The sequence below is a fragment of the Salmo salar genome, chromosome ssa10 (assembly GCF_905237065.1).
Source record: "Salmo salar chromosome ssa10, Ssal_v3.1, whole genome shotgun sequence".
NCBI lineage: Eukaryota > Metazoa > Chordata > Actinopteri > Salmoniformes > Salmonidae > Salmo > Salmo salar.
The window spans coordinates 83,832,534-83,852,944 of record NC_059451.1 but is presented as its reverse complement, the minus strand read 5'-3'; the positions used below and the strand labels follow the sequence as shown (position 1 = coordinate 83,852,944).

Sequence of the window (20,411 nt, the reverse complement as noted above, 5' to 3'; positions counted from 1 at the left end):
TTCTTCTCTGCAGATCCTCTCAAGCTCTGTCAGGTTGGATGGGGAGCGTCACTGCACAGCTATTTTCAGGTCTCTACAGAAATGTTAGATCGGGTTCAAGTCCGGGCTCTGGCTGGGCCACTCAAAGACATTCAGAAACTTGTCCCAAAGCCACTCCGGCATTGTCTTGGCTGTGTGCTTAGGGTCGTTGTCCTGTTGGAAGGTAAACCTTCGCCCCAGTCTGAGGTCCTGAGCACTCTGGAGCAGGTTTTCATCAAGAATTTTCCCCTTGATCCTGACTAAACTCCCAGTCCGTGCCGCTGAAAAACATCCCCACAGCATGATGCTGCCACCACCATGCTTCACCATAGGGATGGTATTGACCAGGTGATAAGCCAAAGAGTTCAATCTTGGTTTCATCAGACCAGCGAATCTTGTTTCTCATCGTCTGAGAATCCTTTAGGTGCCTTTTGGCAAACTCCAAGAGGGCTGTCATGTGCCTTTTACTGAGGAGTGGCTTCTGTCTAGCCAATCTACCATAGAGGCCTGTTTGGTGAAGTGCTGCAGAGATGGTTGTGTTTCTGGAAGGTTCTCCCATCTCCACAGAGGAACTCTGGAGCTCTGTCAGAGTGACCATCAGGTTCTTGGTCACCTCCCTTACCAAGGCCCTTCTCCCCCGCTTGACAGTTTGGCCGGGCGGCCAGCTCTAGGAAGAGTCTTGGTGGTTACAAACTTCTTCCATTTAAGAATGATGGAGGCCACTGTGTTCTTGGGGACCTTCAATGCTGCAGACATTTTTTGGTACCCTTCCCCATACCTCGACACAATCCTGTCTCGGAGCTCTACGGACAATTCCTTCGACCTCATGGCTTGGTTTTTGCTCTGACATGCACTGTCAACTGTGGGACCTTATATAGACAGATGTGTGCCTTTCCAAATCATGTCCAATCAATTGAAATTACCACAGGTGAACTCCAATCAAGTTGTAGAAACATCTCTTGGATGATCAATGGAAACAGGATGCATCTGAGCTCAATTCCAAGTCTCATAGCAAAGGGTCTGAATACTTACAGTACCAGTCAAAAGTTTGGACACACCTACTCATTCAAGGGTTTTTATTTATTTTTACTATTTTCTACATTGTAGAATAATAGTGAAGACATCAAAACTATGAAATAACACATATGGAATCATGTAGTAACCCAAAAAGCATTAAACAAATCAAAATATATTTTATATTTGAGATTCTTCAAATAGTCACCCTTTGCCTTGATGACAGCTTTGCACACTCTTGGCATTCTCTCAACCAGCTTCATGAGGTAGTCACCTGGAATGCATTTCAATTAACAGGTGTGCCTTGTTAAAAGTTAATTTTAATGCGTTTGAGCCAATCAGTTGTGTTGTCACAAGGTAGGGTTGGGATACAGAAGATAGTCCTATTTGGTAAAAGACCAAGTCCATATTATGACAAGAACAGCTCAAATAAGCAAAGAGAAATGACAGTCCATCATTACTTTAAGACACGAAGGTCAGTCAATCCAGAAAATTTCAAGAACTTTGAAAGATTCTTCAAGTGCAGTCGCTAAAACCAACCAAGCGCTATTATGAAACTGGCTCTCATGAGGACCGCCACAGGAAAGGAAGACCCAGAGTTACAACATAGAAAAAATTAAAAGTAAAGTAAAACCCTTGAATGAATAGGTGTGTCCAAACTATTGACTGGTACTGTATATGTTTTTGCTGTTTGTTCTTTGTTATAGAGCAAACAAGATTGGAGAAGTGGTTTATCCATACATCTCCGTTTTGGATAGATAACTCTTCGTGTTGTTGTTTGTTTAGTGTTTCCCAATTTTCGCAGAAACGGGAAAATGTGATTCTTCAATTACATTGTATCAAGGCACAAGGCGAGACCCAGATGCAGACACAGGAGGCAGATGGTTGGTGTCTTACAATGTTTAATGATCCAAAGGGGTAGGCAAGAGAATGGTCAGGGACAGGCAAAAGGTCAAAACCAGATCAGAGTCCAGGAGGTACAGAGTGGCAGAAAAGCTCGTGGTCAAGGCAGGCAGAACTGTCAGGCAGGCGGGTACAAAGTCCAGAATAGGCAGGGGTAAAAACCGGGAGGACTATAAAAAGAGAATAGAAAAGGAGTACGGGGAAAAACACGCTGGTTGACTTGACTAAACATACAAGACGAACTGGCACAGAGAGACAGAAAACACAGGGATCAATACACTGGGGAAAATAAGCAACACCTGGAGGGGGTGGAGGCAATCACAGGAACAGGTGAACATGACACATTGAGCTAATTTCTGATCTGCTGTTCCTTCTTTTTCCGTAGTGTATTTCTGTATTGTTTTAGTGATTCACCATAGTGAAGGCGTAGACTCAGGTTTTCTGGGGCTCTATGTTTTTGGTTGAATAGGCTTCTCAATTTCTTTCTTAGGTTTTTGCATTCTTCATCAAACCATTTGTCATTGTTGTTAATTTTCTTAGGTTGTCTGTTTGAAAAAAAAGACTTGATAGAGAAGCTGAGAGGTCAAATATACTGCTTAGGTTTTCTACTGCCAAGTTTACACCTTCACTATTACAGTCAGTGGTGTAAAGTACTTAAGTAAAAATACTATGAAGTACTACTTAAGTAGTTTTTTGGGATATCTGTGCTTTAATTTACTATATATAGTTTTGTTATATAGTCCATCATGCCATATGGAATCAAAAGCATTATTAAAATCAACAAAACATACAAATACTTTTACTCTGCTGTCCAGATGAACATGCTGGTTTATTAGTGTGTAATATGTGTATATGGTCTGTCCTGATGAACATGCTGGTTTATTAGTGTGTGTAATGTGTGTAGATGGTCTGTCCCGATGAACATGCTGGTTTATTAGTGTGTAATGTGTGTTTATGGTCTGTCCTGATGAACATGCTGGTTTATTAGTGTGTAATGTGTGTTTATGGTCTGTCCTGATGAACATGCTGGTTTATTAGTGTGTAATGTGTGTATATGGTCTGTCCTGATGAACATGCTGGTTTATTAGTGAGTAATTTACATTTACATTTTAGTCATTTAGCAGACGCTCTTATCCAGAGCAATTTACAGTAGTGAATGCATACATTTCATACATTTTTTTCTCTGTACTGGTCCCCCGTGGGAATTGAACCCACAACCCTGGCATGGAAACACCATGCTCTACCAACTGAGCTACACGGGACATGTGTGTGTATATGGTCTGTCCTGATGAACATGCTGGTTTATTAGTGTGTGTAATGTGTGTATATGATGAACATGCTGGTTTATTAGTGTGTGTAATGTGTGTATATGATGAACATGCTGGTTTATTAGTGTGTGTATTGTGTGTGTATATGGTCTGTCCTGATGAACATGCTGGTTTATTAGTGTGTAATATGTGTATATGGTCTGTCCTGATGAACATGCTGGTTTATTAGTGTGTAATATGTGTATATGGTCTGTCCTGATGAACATGCTGGTTTATTAGTGTGTGTAATATGAGTATATGGTCTGTCCTGATGAACATGCTGGTTTATTAGTGTGTGTAATGTGTGTATATGGTCTGTCCTGATGAACATGCTGGTTTAGTAGTGTGTGTAATGTGTGTATATGGTCTGTTCTGTGTTTGGGTAGAAAGACAATGCGTTTTTTGCTGAGAGCATTGTGTTGTCTGAGGAAGGTTCAGGAAGGTCATTGAGAATATAGCAGAACAATTCCCTCCCTTCCTCCCATTGTCCCTGTCCTACCTGTCCCCTTTCCTCTCCCACCCCTCTTATCGCTCCTCAAAAGTCATGGAAGGTGATGCATAAACAAATGCTTAGTATGCAGTGAGATTGCTTTTGCTAATTAAAATTCAACACACACACATGGACACGCACACAAGCGCACACATACACGCTCTCAACACTCACACTTCAAGAGGCCTGTTCATTTGATTTGTGCAAAGCAAATCACAGTTGTTATTTTCATAGCACCAATCGTAAGGGTACACAGTCCTCTCCCGTTTAACTCAACTTAATCAGCACCTGTGTTTGTTAGCTTTTCCATTGTAAAGGACTGTCAGGATCATGAGGTGGTAGTGGGAGAGGGGAGTGAGAGAGAGAGAGGAGGTGAGACCGGCGAGGGTGAGAGAAGAGGGGGGTGACACTGGAGGCGTCAGACAGAGGTGAGAAACAAGGTGTCTGGATTATTCTGATCTCATCGTCACGTGGATTCATGTTAAAATTGACAACATCACGGGTACAGAAATCAACTTCTGAGGACTTTAAAACGACTGTGGTATTTTTAATCCATAACGGATAGTAGGTTACTATGGTTATAGCGATGGTTGTAGCATTGAGATTGATGCCCTATTATGTGAGTGATAATTATTGAACAAGAGTGTTCCAGTCTCTCTCACACACAAACACATACGTCCTTTACACTTTATCATTCAGACACAAATCTGTACCACACTGTGTGAGAGGTGTTGTGTGATAGCGAATGATTCCATCAACCATTTGGCCAAACAATCCCTCCTCCTTCTCCTCCCAGTGCGACACCATGGTTACGCAGGTGAGTGGACAGTCATAACGATTATCGGGGATACAGTATATTGAGAATAGAAGAGAATAGACTTGAAGTACCTTCCAGTCTCCAATTGGCATCAGGGTCTCACAGTTCTCCTGCAGATAGATAACAAAAACACAATGTCAACTGACGCCCATTAGGATAGTCCCTCTGCTTCCACTTCTGAGATGCCACAGGGCTGAGCAGGCCGTTAAAGCTGAGGGGATGGATCCACAGAGAGCAACAGAGATAGAGACTGTGTGGGTCCAAACAGACAGACAGCAGTTAGTGGACAGGGAAGAGAAGGCTCAGGAGAGACAGAATACTTTTTCCCTGCCCTAAAAGAGCCAAACCAGAACCCAAACATTCCCCTAAACTTCAGTGCAACATGAAGGACATGCTCTATAGAGGTTATAGTTGAATCAGACCAAGCATTATTAGTGGGTTAAGAAAAACTGTCCCCAAACTCCTTGTGATGCTAAAGGTGCAATCCTGGATAGTGTATTCATATACAGTGGTTTCAGGAAAGACAAAAGGATAGGATTATAGATAAACACACGGACGAGGTGAAAGAGGAAAGATGACAAATGGTTGCATTGTCATCAGCAGTCCATTGATAGAGGGTGATGCCATTCAAGACAGTGTTACAGTGATCAGACACACCTAGAGAGAATGGTTATTTCATGCAGTTGTTTTTAGTGGAGAGACATAGTAGGTTAGTGGTTTCAGTGGGGCGGTCGGACCAGCAGGTGTCACTCTTGTCCTTTGGAGCCCACGTGTGACTGCAGTAGCACAGCATGGTGGGGGAGGGGGGGGAGCTGCGACATTGTGCTGGAGGTGTTGGCTGGCTGCATGTTGATCTCCAGGAAAGTTCCAAATCTCTCTATTATCAGATGATCCTGAGCCTGTCTGTGAATTTCTGTCAGTATGAAACCCTGCTTATGCTACTACTACAGCCTGTGTGTAAAGGAACTTAAAAAAATATAGATATTCTCTGTTGTATGTGGCCCTCCATATTTCTCTGACTCAGGATGTGTTGCAGGTGAGGATTTAAAGGTGCATCCAATAACACAGCCAAAGGAAATGGAGATTTGGTACCCCTGCAGGGCATGGGGAATAGTCCCCCTACAGGTGAGTTCTAGGTTTGTAATTACCGGGATGCACCCACTGGTCCGATTGCGGGTCTGGTGGAGCCAGTGCCGCGCGATCACATGCCAACGTTGTGGGGGGCGGCTTGAGGAAGAGGGGGCGGTGAGTGGCGCAGGGCTTGCGCAGGGGAGTGCGTTCACACACCGCCCTTGGTCTCTCTGCATCATAAACACAAACACAGGTGTGTTACAGTGGCTGGTCAGTCCATCTCAGGGGTCCAGGCAAGGAGAGGCCTGGAGGGGAGGAAGAGTAACAGACCTGGGAGGACATGACCCACATAGAGGAGGACAACAGAGGATAGGCTAAGGTAACAGCTATCTGGATAAGCTGCTGTAATGATGTCCTCCTGTTAAATCTTTAACAACATAGACTTCTAAAGGACACAATGTAATCTGGGTCACACATCCACTCCCGATAATGTTTTACTTTAATATGCATTTCCCTTGGGACTAATTACTAGCTAGCAGGTAATAATCATCAATAACTTTGAATGTATTATTTGGCCTCCAAGTTTTATCCGCCAATGCCTTGGCATCGTCTTAGTAATCAGTTTCTCCACTCTGTCAATCATTGTCAAGAGAGTCAGGGAAGTGTATAAATTACAGTGACATATCCTCTTAGACCTTTGGCATTTCAATCAATGTGATTTTCTTTCCTCTACCGATGCCACCTCTCTTGTCCTCCTCACAAACAGTCCCAGCAATCAAGAGTTACTTACAGCTTCTGCTAAGACAAGCATACTGCTGTAATCAGTGGATTTGGTTAGACCTTGCATCCTCTCAATTATATAGTCTTGTCCCCCCCCACTCCTTCTTTCACACTCCTAAATTGAAATGCAGTGTATGATTCATCCCTCCTACACATGTAAACACATTTTGTTTCCAAAGAAAGACACAAAAATACACTATTATATCACACACTCTGCACAAAAACAAATAAATATTTGAACACACACACACACACACACACACACACACACACACACACACACACACACACACACACACACACATTTATATAAAGTAAATGCTCACCATCTCAGTATCTTGTCCTCTCTGCTCCGGTAGTAGGGGTTTCTCCTCAGTAAATTGCTGCTCCTTCATCCCAGCCATCCTGGAGAGCAACCTGCAATCACCATAGCAACGCACACTTTGTTACTTTAAAATCTGAAATTCATCCAATTCAAACCACTGCAGTAGCAAAACCGCATTATCATGTTTTTCTCCCCCCAGTAAATATCTACAGTATATCAAGCTTTTGGCTGGGTGGCAAGGTCTTCAGGAGGTTTGGTTGCTGTGGCTGGGCAAGTCCATTTTCCCTATATAATTGCTACACCAGCCCCCATAGTCCCTTTTTGTTGGGCATGTAAAGAAGTCCAGGGATGCTCAGTATCTGAATAGAGAATACATGTCCAGGGTTGTTTCTGGATCAAAAAGTGGCTCGCAGGGTCGGCCTGTCGGCCTGTCTGAATTTTAGAGAACATTTTAGAGGCCCCAATCTTGGCGCTACAGAGACATATTCCTGCAATTCTACAAATTTGTTCATGGAGCTGAGATACATTGATGCAGTTTTAAAGCAAATTTCCTGCGATTCTATGCACTTTGCCATGGCAAACGCTGTGTTATTTTGCTCAAACGTGATAATATAATGTGGACTGATTTATACATCGTTTGGACTTAGGAGACCAGAAAAAATGCTAAAGGCAGACGCCCAAAGATTTCAATAGTTGTGGAAAGTTTGTGGAAAGTTGTGGTATTGGCCTATTGGAAAACATATTGAACAGTAGTAGCCAGTTCTCTTTGGGTCTCCAGTGGTAATCAGCTCATGGACTGGGTCATAGACTGAATAAAGCAGGTCTGAGGACCCAGCCAGACAGACAGACAGTGAGCTTTCCCATTAGGATAAAACAAAACTCCTGCAGTGTAGCCAGATCAGTGGACACAGAGGGGCTATATCAATTTAGATTGATACGTCTATACAAGGGCACTGCTAAGCCCACAGAGCAGAGCTGACCCAGGCTGGCGCCACTCGACTAACACATTGGATCACTGAGGATATCAAACGCTCACACGTACGTGCACGCGCACGCACGCACACCCAGCCAATTTACAGTGCCTACACCCCCCTTGGATTTCATCACATTATATTGTTACAAAGTGGGATTAAAATAGATTTAATTGTCATTTTTTGGTCAACGGGAAGATTACTGAAAAACAAAACACTAATATACCATGATTAGATAAGTCTTACAAGTATAAGTATTAGATGAGTATCGGGCGGCAGGTAGCCTAGTGGTTGGTCGCTGGTTTGACTCCACAAGTCGTCAAGTTGGAAAAATCTGCCGTTCTGCCCTTGAGCAAAGCAGTTAACCCCCAACAACTGTTTCCCAGGCGCCAATGACGTCGAATAAGGCAGCCCCCCCACCTCTTTAATGCAGAAGATACATTTCATTGAATGCATTCAGTTGTGCAACTGACTAGGTTTTCCCTATTCACCCCCCATTAGTCAATACATGTTAGAAACACCTTAGCCAGAAATCACAGCTGTGAGTCTTCTTGGTTAAGTCTCATAAGATCTTTGCACACCTGCATTGTGCAATATTTGACCATTATTCTTTTCAAAATTCTCCAAACTCTGTCAAGGTGTTGGGGATCATGGCTAGACAGCCATTTTCTAGTCTTGTCATAGATTTTCAAGCAGATTTAAGTCAAAATTGTAACTAGGCCACTCAGGAACATTCACTGTCTTCTTGATAAGCAACACCAGTGTAGATCTGGCCTTGTGTTTTAGGTTATTGTCCTGCTGAAAGGTGAATTCCTCTCCCAGTGTCTGGTGTACAGCAGACTGAAGCAGGTTTTGCCTGTGATTGGCTCCATCCCATTTCTTTTCATACTAAAAACTCCCCAGTCTTTGCAGATGTCCAGCATACCCATACCATGCTTCAGCCACCACCATGCCTGAACACAAGGAGGTAGTTACTTAGTGATGTGTTTTGTTGGATATGCCCCAAACATAAGGCTGCATTTAGGCCAAAACGTGTATTAATTTACAGTGTTTTATTGTAGTACTACTTTAGTGCCTTGTTGCATGTTTTGGAATATTTTTTATTCTGCGTTTTTTTCATTCTTCTTTTCACTGTCCTTTATGTCATTATTGTGGAGTCCCTACAATGTTAATCCATCCTAGGTTTCTTCCATCCTAGCCATTGATGGAAGCCGTTTTAAAATCACCCATGGTGACTTCCCTAAGCAGTTTCCCTCCACTCCTGCAGCTCAGTTCAGAAGGACGACCGCATCTTTGATATGTCTGGGGGGGGGGGGGTTTAATACATCATCCACAGCATCATTATTAACTCAACCATGCTTAAAGAGATATTCAATGTCTGATTTGTAAATATATTTCAATCCCACTTTGTAAAGCAACAAAACGTGACAAAGGTTCGAGGTGGTGTAGATGTTCTATAGGCATGCACACACAGGCACATTAACTCACTCATTGTCAAGAAAAACAAATGCAACAAAATAAAAGAAAGCCTATTGAATAAAAAAAATGTAAAGATGATCAAAACGTAATGGTAAAGTAGCTGCAATGGGAGGCTGTCAGCCCAATAAGCATGTATGGTGAAATATGGAAACCTATGAGCTTTACAACTATTCCCTGCTGGATCAAGTACTTTACTGACAGACTTAGTTAGCATCAAAACACTGTTTGCTGTTTGAGTCTTCCTACCAAATTGAGTCATGCACGGTGATAAAATGGCCTCATAATGATTTAGAAACCCCAACTTCACACAGTGACAGGTTGTTTAATGGCTGGGATGCAGTAACAGCAACAGCTAGTCAATACACTCTCTCTCTCTTGTCAGCGGATGTTTCCAGACCTTTAGACAAAACCCAGATGCAGACACTCCAAAACAAAAGTCCATGTAAGTCATTTGCGACACTGGAAAACCAAACCCTCTCCTCCTATTTGCGACAACACTGTTGTTGTTCTCTGTCTGATAGTGACCTTTGCATGACATTATAATGGGCCCATGACCAACTTTAATTAGGAACTAACCAGGACAACCAGCCTCATTACTCTGCCTGCTTAATCTCTCTCTCTCGCGCTCTCTCTCTCCTTATATAAGATGGCTTGCTGTGAAATCAATTACCATTACAGTCTATATTCGTCCCAGTTGAAGCCGTTTCAAACCCACTGATTCAGGTTTAAATGACTCAATACTTTTGTTTGCTAGCTGCTTTATTCAATATTCCCTAAATCCACAAATACGGTTTTATATTCTCTCTGAGGAATTATTCCTCATACTAATTAAATGAAATGAGGGGGACTTGATCATTTACCCTAAAATGAGGCTGATCAGGAACATCAACTTCACTTTTGGGTGGTGCTGGTGGTGTGTGTGTGTGTGTGTGTGTGTGTGTGTGTGTGTGTGTTTATGTGTGCCCATTGTGCATCCATGGTCTATGGAGTCAAGTAGTCAAGTGCTACTTTAAAGTCTCCTTTCATCCAGTGTCTTTTCATCATCTGCTCTCTGTTAGTAAAAAGAAGATGTGAGGTTTCTCTTACCAAGTTCAGGTTTGTTTTTCTCCATGAGAGTCAAGAGAAGACCGTCATTTTATTTGGTCAAGGATGGTCAAATAAATCTGTCCTTGTTTTCATCCCTCTCTCCCTCCTGTTCTTTTACAGTTCTACACAGATTTTGTAGCCATGACAACCTCCTGCAGGGCTGTCGACTCGCCTTGGTTCTAACAGGATCTGGCTTACCTTCTCTGTTCCTTTTAACATCTTCTCATTACCACCAGCTGCTCCCCTCTCGCATCTCTTTACCCACACTAACTACCTCTGTCTGGCTGGCCATCCTCCATATCCAACATATCACTCTCCTTTCCTCTCATGTAGCTCATAGGGTTGTGAGCTGGAAGGGTTGACTTTGTACTGTGGAGAGACTAGTTCTCTCTCACAGTCCTCAATTACAGTTGCAGGGGCCTTATGTGTGACTCATATCGGTGATAGAGAGTGGGCCTGAGGAACAGCATTCTGCTGGACAAGAAATCGATGGGATGTGCATGTAGGGGGAAGCATCTGACCAGATGCACGATTCAGAATCAATTCCCGGAAACTGGGCCAGGTTCGGCTCTCTGTCATGTGTGTGCACAGTGTGTGTGTGCGTTTGGATGTGTAATGGTTGTGTTTGGGTAGTGTCGGGATTTGAACTCTTACTGACGAGTTTTTGAACAGTTTGTTTTACCCATAAATTCAGTAAAGCTGACCCACCAGTGACCCCTGGAAAAACAACGTCCAGAAAGGCCCTGTTTTTGTTAAGCCTCCTCTCTGTCAGTAACATAATTAACTCTGGTACGGCGTATTAATTAGCCATATGGACGATAACATTAGAGAGGATTAAAGGCCAACTCTTCCAAAACAGAATATGGCCTTTTGCTCTCCTCAGCACACTGGAACCTAACAACTCAAGAAATGAAATCAATTATACACACTAATGATGATTAAGTGCAAACAAGAACACTGGTCAAAAGTAATGCACTATATAGAAAACAGGGTACCATTTTAGATGCAACCAGTGTCACCTCTCTCACAGTAATCCTGCTGTCATCACAGACTTCCTCTCTCTTCTCTCAATGATCTGCTTTCAAACAAAACAACTCAAAACCCTTCTTGGGGATCTTCTAGTCTACTCAGACCCGCATCTGTTACTACCAATCCATCCGCTGTATCCGTCATCCTCTCTGCTCCTGCTTGGTTTCTCTGTGCTACTCCAAGTGTTGTTTATGAGCAAAGTGGACATATTCCTACAGGACTCGCCTCCCACACAAGCCCAGAGAATGATGCTAACAGAGACTGACAACTTGACCAGAGATTCACTTCAACAGGTCAATCTTGAAGTGGCATCATCTCACTGGCATGTACACATACACACCGAGCAATCAAAATAATGTTAGAGTTCTAGCTTTAATTCACTATTTGAAGTGACACATTCCATTTTTAATATAGTGGTGTATGTCTGAAGGCCTTCGATGAAAATGCACTGGGGGGGAGCAAGATATCAAACATGGATTAAAAATTGATAGCCAGATATCAACTTGCGGCTGCTATGGCTGGTGCCCCTGGCATTTAGCCTTTTATACTTACAGGCTCATGAACTGCCTTGCAGGCCAGCCATGTGGCTATCCCAAATGGCACCCTATTCCCTATGTAGTGCACTATTCCCTATGTAGTGCACTGTTCCCTATGTAGTGCACTGCTCCCTATGTAGTGCACTGTTCCCTATGTAGTGCACTGTTCCCTATGTAGTGCACTGTTCCCTATGTAGTGCACTATTCCCTATGTAGTGCACTCCATAGGGAACAGGGTGCCATTTGGGACGCAGCCTACCCCTATCTTTGTGTCTATGCTGCTCTCAGCTCTGGCGTCAGAGATGGCCTGATAGGCCGTGTCCCCTGATGAATCCACAGGGCTGTGTTTCCAGCCTGCCTAACCCTGCCTCCTGTCACTATAGGTACCCAGGGCTTTGGGACAGAGCCAGTCGGCCAGAAGGACATGGAATGTGGCTCTCAATGGGACCTGTACACAACAGAGAGGGGAGAGGCAGGGGGTCTTAAAACCTTCCTGAACAAACACCACTGTCTCATAAGACCACATTTTCGATTGCAGCGTTCATTCTTGTATATCAAAAGATGGATCTCTTAATGATTTTATTATGAAATGTAACACTGTAAAGGATCTGCCTTTTCTTAGTCATCCAAACCCTCTCCTTCCACTGGACTCAGTTTTGTTAAAGCTTACAGATTGGTGGGTACTTAAGCTGGTCAGAAAATGCTGTTTTCAAATCAAATCAAATGTTATTTGTCACATGCGCCGAATAAACAAGTGTAGACCTTACAGTGAAATGCTTACTTACAAGCCCTTAACCAACAATGCAGTTTTAAGAAAATACCCCCCCCAAAAAAGTAAGACATAAGAATAACAAATAATTAAAGAGCAGCAGGAAATAACAATAGCGGGACTATATAGAGGGTGTACCGGTGTCGAGGTAATTGAGGTAATATGTACATGTAGGTAGAGTTATTAAAGTGACTATGCATAGATAATAATAGAGAGTAGCATCAGCGTAAGGGGCATAGCCATTTGATTAGCTGTTCAGGAGTCTTATGGCTTGGGGGTAGAATCTATTAAGGAGCCTCTTGGACCTAGACTTGGTGCTCCGGTACCGCTTGCCGTGTGGTGGCGGAGAGAACAGTCTGTGACTAGGGTGGCTGGAGTCTTTGACATGATATGCTGTCTAACATGCCCCTCATCGGCTATTTCTGACGTCAGCCAACAGCCTTGTCCAGTGAAGCCACACTCAATATCCAATATGTCAACGGGCTACATGATCCGCTTCACTGAATCCCCCACTGTCTATCTACTCTAACCCAAACATCCACAACATCTAGGCCTATAGCATCCAGTCTCTTTATTGCCCCCCACCCCCCCCCAAAAAAACTTGTTTGATTGGGCTGGAAAATGTGTACTTGAGATACTGAAAACTAAAAGAAGTAAGTACTGTATGCTGGTTTCTCACTGGGCAAAAACGGGTTGAATCAATGTTGTTTGTCATTAAAAAAAAAAAAACATTGAATCAACATGGAAAACTGATTGGATTTAATAAAAAGTCATCAACACATTTCTGATTTTTTTAACCCAACTTTTAACATAAAACCAATGACATGGTGACATGTTTGGTTGAATTCACGTTAGTTGACAACTCAACCAAATGTAAATCAAAACTAGACGTTGAAATGACGTCTGTGCCCAGTGGGTAGTCAGGAAACAAACCCAAAAGTAAAAAATAAAATAAGCAACAGGTTTAAAACTCCTGAAAACTAGCTATACCTTACTTCAAAAGCCTATCAAGCGTATGCTAATACTGAGTTTGAGACTATACCCACACACCCCAAAGCAAGGACATGATTAACATGCAAGATGTGTGGAACATGCAGTTCTGTCCAGACTGAACACAACAACAGCTACGGCTGGGGTTCGAAGCTGATGGATGGTAATGTAACACACACATAGAGAATGTGTGCTGTGATGCTTGGCTAAAGCTCGTTCTGAGCATCATTACCAGGGCCTTAATGGGGTGAAGGTGAGATACGAGTCATCAAATGATCACCCAAATTGCATCAGTCCTGGTCCAGTGCTCTGCTGCGATTGGTCCATGGCTCATGAGTCTCGTTCAACTTTGCCATAAAAGTGCTTGATGACTCACAAGTAATAGTCCAACACTGAGCCACGATTGGCCACAGAGTCATGAGTTGTGGTCCAATGCTCTGCAGGGATTGGCCATTAAATTGTAGTCCAGGAGACTAAGTTACGTTCCACTGGTCCACAAGCTAGGCCTCGGTGTGAAACACTGCAGCCAACAGCTCATGACTTTAGGAAGGACGGACAGTGGTGAATGAAAAGAGCGATGAATGAGATGCCAAAAACATAAGTTAAGGAATCTATATACAGTATATGAATGAGATGCCAAAAACATAAGTTAAGGAAGCTATATACAGTATATGAAGTCCATTCCAGAAGGCACTACGTACATGGTCTGCAGCAGGCTCTGCGGCACCGTGCAGTTAGCCTTTGAAGGGAAGTTCCAAAACAATCCGGGCCCCATCTATTAGTACAAAATAAAATCATCCGTTGGAGATTGAAAGAGTGAGGGAAAAAAGTGAACAGCAAAGTTCAAGCCATATCGTCATGACTCATAGGTCGATTTTTTACAGTGGTAGGAACAAAGCAATTTTATCTGCCTCAGCCTAGCTGATAGAGGAACAAACCAACAGGGTATTTTTAAGCAATAAGGCCCGGGGGGGTTATAACACGGCTAAGGAATGTTCTTAGGCATGCCTGGATATAGCCCTTAGCCGTATTATATTGGTCATATATCACAAACCCCCGAGGTGCCTTATTGCTATTATAAACGGGTTACTAACGTAATTAGAGCAGGAAAAATACATGTTTTGTCATACCCATGGTATATGGTCTGATATAACACGGCTTTCAACCAATCAGCATTCAGGGCTCGAACCACCCAGTTTATAATGCTCTTTGTAGTTCTATTAATATCCAAGAGCAGCAGAGAAACAGACCTGGTCCCATAGGATACAGTGGGCTTTGTTGAGCTTGCATATGCCGAAGGAGAAAAAGCTAACCTGATAACGTCCTTTTTACACTGTATAGGGTGATAATAAATCATAATAGACAGTGTGGATTAAATAACAGGGACATTGTGTCTACTGACCATTTGTCAAAGCTTTTGATCCTAGAACAAATTAATGTATTAGAATTCTGCACCAGGCTTATATAAGACAATGAATTGGGGCTGCACCCATATTATTTCATATTATCTTGTCGACAGAAACTGTACAAATGAACAGGACATATTTCTCACAAGGTGAAAGTGATACATATCAGCATTTACTTTCACCACAGCCCAGGAGCCTGTCATCGTTTTGCTGACAGGTGGTGAAGATCACTCCCACCATGTCAGGCCTGACATTCAGCCTCAGATCTCAAAGGGTGTGCCTACAGGTTCCAGTGTGCAACCACTATTCAATGAGGCAGGAGGCTGTGCACACAGCATGTAAACGAACATCCACATACACAAAGAGCTCAAAAGAAATGAAGGCCTAACAGATATCCAATTACAGTTCCTTCAGAAAGTATTCATACCCCTTGACTTATTCCACATTTAGTTGTGTTACAGCCTGAATTCAAAATGGATTAAATAGATTATTTTTCTCACCCATCTACACATAATACCCAATAATGACAAGGTGAAAACATGTTTAGACATGTTTTCAAATTAGTTCAGAAATAACACATTTACATAAGTATTCACACCCCTGAGTCAATACTTTGTAGAAGCACATTTGGCAGTGATTACAGCTGTGAGACTTTCTGGGTAAGTCTCTAAGAACTTTCCACATCTGGATTGTGCAACATTTGCCTATTATATATATTTTTTAAATCTTCAAGCTCTATTTTTCTAGACAACTATTTTAGATTTTTCCATAGATTTTCAAGTAGATTTAAGTCAAAACTGTAACTCTGCCACTCAGGAACATTCACTGTCTTCTTGGTAAGCAACTCCAGTGTAGATTTGGCCTTGTGTTTTAGGTTATTGTCCTGCTGAAAGGTGGATTTATCTCCCGGTGTATGCTGGAAAGCAGATTGAACCAGGTTTTCCTCTAGGATTTTGGCTGTGCTTAGCTCCATTCCATTTCTTTTTTATCCTGAAACACTAACCAGTACTTAATGATTACAAGCATACACATAACATGATGCAGCCACCACTATGCTTGACAATATGGAAAGTGGTACTCAGTAAATGTATTGGATTTGCGCCAAACATAACACTTTGTATTCAGGAAAAAAAGTAATTGCTTTGCCAAATTTTCTGCAGTATTACTTGTTGCAAACAGGATGCATGTTTTTGAATATTTTTATTCTGTACAGGCTTCCTTCTTATCACTCTGTCAATTAGGTTAGTATTGTGGAGTAACTGTGGATCCACCTCAGTTTTCTCCTGTCACAGCCATTCAACTCTAACTGTTTTAAAGTCACCATTGGCCTCATGGTGAAATCCATAAGTTGTTTCCTTCCTCTCCAGCAACTGAGTTAGGAAGGACGCCTGTATCTTTGTAGGGACTGGGTGTATTGATACACCATCCAAAGTGTAATTCACAATGATCAAAGGGATATTCAATGTCTGTTTTTTTACCCATCTACCAATAGGTGCCCTTTCTTTGCAAGGCATTGGAAAACCTCCCTGGTCTTTGTGGTTGAATCTGTGTTTGAAATTCTCTGCTCGACTGAGGGACCTTACAGATAATTGTATGTGTGGGGTACAGAGATGAGGCAGTCATTCCAAAGTCATATTAAATACTATTATTGCATAGGACTTAGTCCATACAACTTGTTATGTGACTTGTTAAGCACATTTTTACTCCTGAACTTATTTAGGTTTGCCATAACTAAGGGGTTGAATACTTATTGGCTCAAGACATTTCAGCTATTCATTTTTTATGAATTCGTAAAAAATTCTTCAAACATAATTCCATTTTGACACTATGAGGTATTGTATGTAGGCCGGTGACAGAAATATCTAAATGTAATCCATTTTAATTTCAGATTGTAACAGAACAAAATGTGGGAAAAGTCAACGGGCGTGTGAACACTTTCTGAAGGCTCTGTAAATGTCCACTGATGAACTCTTCGTTGAGACTGTAAAACTTGGAACACAGTCTATTTGGACCAGAATATAAGCTTTCCTGTCTCTATCCATCTCTAACTCTACCCCTTCCACACGCAATGGCCTCAGATATGAAGTGCAGTGTGTTAGTGATTAGTGTGGCTGCTGGTTGTTGGAGGGGAGGGTACGCAAACCTTTTTCTACAGCTGATACACAACTAAACACAACAATGCAAAGCAGTTCGCTATTCTCTTTAACTGGAAAGCAGAAGGCCTGCTCCTGGTACGGAAGTTAGACTGTATATTCTCTATATTACTTACTAATACGCAGGTTGCCCAGGGTTGTCTAAGGCAGTACTGATCTGTATGACGCACTCCTGTTTCTAGGGTTAATAAATTCAACCTGACGACCTCGTACTCACGCCAATGCAGAGGCTGGCACTGGGGCACAGTCAGAGCCTCACTTATACAGCTAGGAGACAGTAGAGGATCTGAGGGGGCTAATGTCCCTATACAGTATGTGCTATCAATTCCCTCTTCCATGATCGATGTACCTTAACTCTTTATAGTGCATAAGAAGGTTAAGTCAAGCTTTGCAAAAAATGAGTTCTGTCATTCTATCTCATGTAGGTATCATCATCAGATCCAAACTGAACATACAGACACATAAGGACTTACCTCTTGTGGTGGTTTGAGCTTCAACAGCTGCTATTGTTGCGTATTTTGTAGTGCGTCTGTTTTTCTCTCTCTTTCCCTTAGTCTGTTCCAGTCTGTGTGTATGAGCGTGCTACAGAAAGAGGCAGTGTATTCTATGGGGTCTCTGCTCTCCAGATCTCTCTCCCTCTCATCCACCCTCCCTCTTTCTCTCCCGCTCCCTCCCTCCCTCCCATCTCGTGCTCCCTTCTCCCTTCCTTCTCGCCTTGGCAATAAACAGAGAGCACGTGTCATCCCCAATGATGCAGCATGAGAGCGCCTCCACACTAGAAGATCAGAGGCGAGGGAGGAGAGAGAGAGAAGGGGAGAGGGGATGAAATGAAAGAGGGAAGACAGAACGTGATGGGAGGTAAATTAAACGGAGGGTATGGATAGAATCATATGGTCATAAAAGTGAGATTTAGAGTTTGGTAAAGGAGAGAAACTGATCGTTTTGGGGTAATAACTATTGCTGTTGAAAACAGAAGAGTGAAGGTTCCACTGCACCAATGAGTTCACAATCATGAGCTTCAGAAGTCTATTTTCTGCAACACCCACACAATGGCACATTCCACCAAAACACAAAAAACAGTACTTATGGATTTATTATTTCATTTAGCACATTTTAACTGTAGACAGCCTCTCTCAGGCGCCCCCCCCACACACACACACAGGAATAAATCAATACAATGGGTTTGTTAAAGGGATCTGCTGGTTTACTTTTATTTTGAACATCTTTTTTTCATCATGCAGGCAATATTGGATCTGTGTTTGTTTGCTGGATCTGCAACAAGTGACCTACTTTAGAACAACACCGATTCACTGACGAGACACAGTAATATCAGACCAGATGGACGGATTGCCAAAATGGAGAGCCTCTTCTACGCTGAACAAAAATAAAAACGCAACATGTAAAGTGTTGGTCCCATGTTTCATGAGCTGAAATAAAAGACCCAGAAATGTTCCATATGAACAAAAAGCTTATTTTTCTCACATTTTGTGCACATTCTTTTTTTTACATCCCTGTTAGTGAGCATTTCTCCTTCTCCAAGATAATCCATCCACCTGACAGGTGTGGCATATCAAGAAGTTGATTAAACAGCATGATCATTACACAGGTGCACCTGTGCTGGAGACAATAAAAGGCCACTCTAAGTTTGGTGACACAACACAATGCCACACATGTATCAAGCGTGCAGTTGGCATGCTGACTGCAAAAATGTCCACCTGAGCAGTTGCCAGATAATTGAATGCTCATTTCTCTACCATGAGCCTCCTCCAATATAATTTTAGAGAATTTGGCAGTATGTCAAACCAGGCCTCACAACCACAGACCATGTGTATTTCTGGAAGCTGAAAATGTCCTAGTTCTTCCATGGCCTGCATACTCACCAGACATGTCACCCATTGAGCAGGTTTGGGATGCTCTGGATCGACGCATACGACAGCCTCTTCCAGTTCCCGCCAATATCCAGCAACTTCGCACAGCCATTGAAGAGGAGTGGGACAACATTCCACAGGCCACAATCAACAACCTGATCAACTCTATGCGAAGGAGATGTGTCGCACTGCATGAGGCAAATAGTGGTCACACCAGATACTGACTGGTTTTCTGATCCACGCCCTATCTTTTTTTAAGGTATCTGTGACCAACAGATGCATATCTGTATTCCCAGTCATGTGAACTCTATAAATTAGAGCCTGATGAATAACATTTCAATTGACTGATTTCCTTACATGATCTGTAACTCAAATAGTTACTTGTTGCATTTATATTTTTTGTTCAGTGAGGCAGGGTGAGTCACAGTTCTAAACGCTGTCATTTTTGGTCTGGACAAAATGCTCAGTGTTCATCAGACACAGATTAGTGTATGCAGTGTTCACAAACAGGGAGCTATTGGCCCTAATTTGTCTGTGCAGTGATACTGCTGATGGTCCAGCACAGTAAGCAGGTCAGAGACCTTATTAGGATGTAGATAGGATAGTATGCTGGAGTGGAGAACAGGACAGCCGTTAGCCAATAGGGCATGGCCAGCAGAGAGACTGAAGGGAAACCTGGCACACAGAGGGACTGTGTCTGAAATGGCACCCTATCCCCTATGTAGTGCTCAGTGCTCTGGTCAAAATAAGTGCACTACATAGGGAATAGGATCAGGGGTGCCATTTGAGAAGCATCTTGGAGTGAAGAATAGCCGTTGACCAACAGGGCATGGCCAGGCTGAGAGGCTGAAGGGACACCAGAGACCTGGCACAGTGAGGGACTCTACCCTCAGAGGAGAAATGTTAAAGAGCACTTGGTCCAGTATGTGGGATGGTGTTTGTGCCAGCTTGCTTAACTACTCAACCCACATACTGTACAGCAGGGATCATCAACTAGATTCAGCCGCGGGCCGATCTTTTCTTGAGCAGATGGTCAGGGGGAGGGAACATAATTACAAATCATTTGTAGACAGCAAATTGACCGCAAGAAGCCCAAACAGGTATAATATTTGACTTAAACAATCATTTCAAACCTTGCTTATATTTTTACATGATCACATTTGTACACGAGCACTGGCCTGTACCCTAAATGCTCTCTCCTGGCCCCTTACATTAAGTCTGAATTTGTCCTGCCAGGAGACCTAAACTGGGACATGCTTAAACCACCTGACCAAGTCCTAAAGTAATGGGACTCCCTAAATCTTTCTCTGATTATTACCAATCCCACAAGGTATGACTCCAAACACCGAGAAAAGGCTACTCTCCTTGATGTTATCCTCACAAATAATCCTGATAGGTA

The 20,411-nt window shown here is 42.6% G+C and overlaps 1 protein-coding gene across 5 annotated transcripts in view; it reads right to left on the bottom strand.

Moving 5' to 3' along the window:
- Window positions 1-17,841, bottom strand: part of ndrg4 (NDRG family member 4) — a 41,517-nt gene extending 23,676 nt beyond the window's left edge. The window contains exons 1-5 of one of the 5 annotated variants that reach the window (XM_014124363.2): window positions 17,618-17,777; window positions 14,287-14,360; window positions 6,727-6,817; window positions 5,698-5,850; window positions 4,621-4,659 (exon numbers count right to left, since the gene is read on the bottom strand). In XM_014124363.2, coding sequence (XP_013979838.1) covers window positions 4,621-4,659; window positions 5,698-5,850; window positions 6,727-6,817; window positions 14,287-14,360 — 357 coding nt within the window. In that variant the 5' untranslated portion in view covers window positions 17,618-17,777. Of the gene's footprint in view, window positions 1-4,620; window positions 4,660-5,697; window positions 5,851-6,726; window positions 6,818-14,286; window positions 14,361-17,617 lie in introns of all 5 variants that reach the window. The other 4 variants (XM_014124364.2, XM_014124365.2, XM_014124366.2 and 1 more) reach the window with 4 other exon arrangements.
- Between the last annotated feature and the right edge of the window lie 2,570 nt (window positions 17,842-20,411).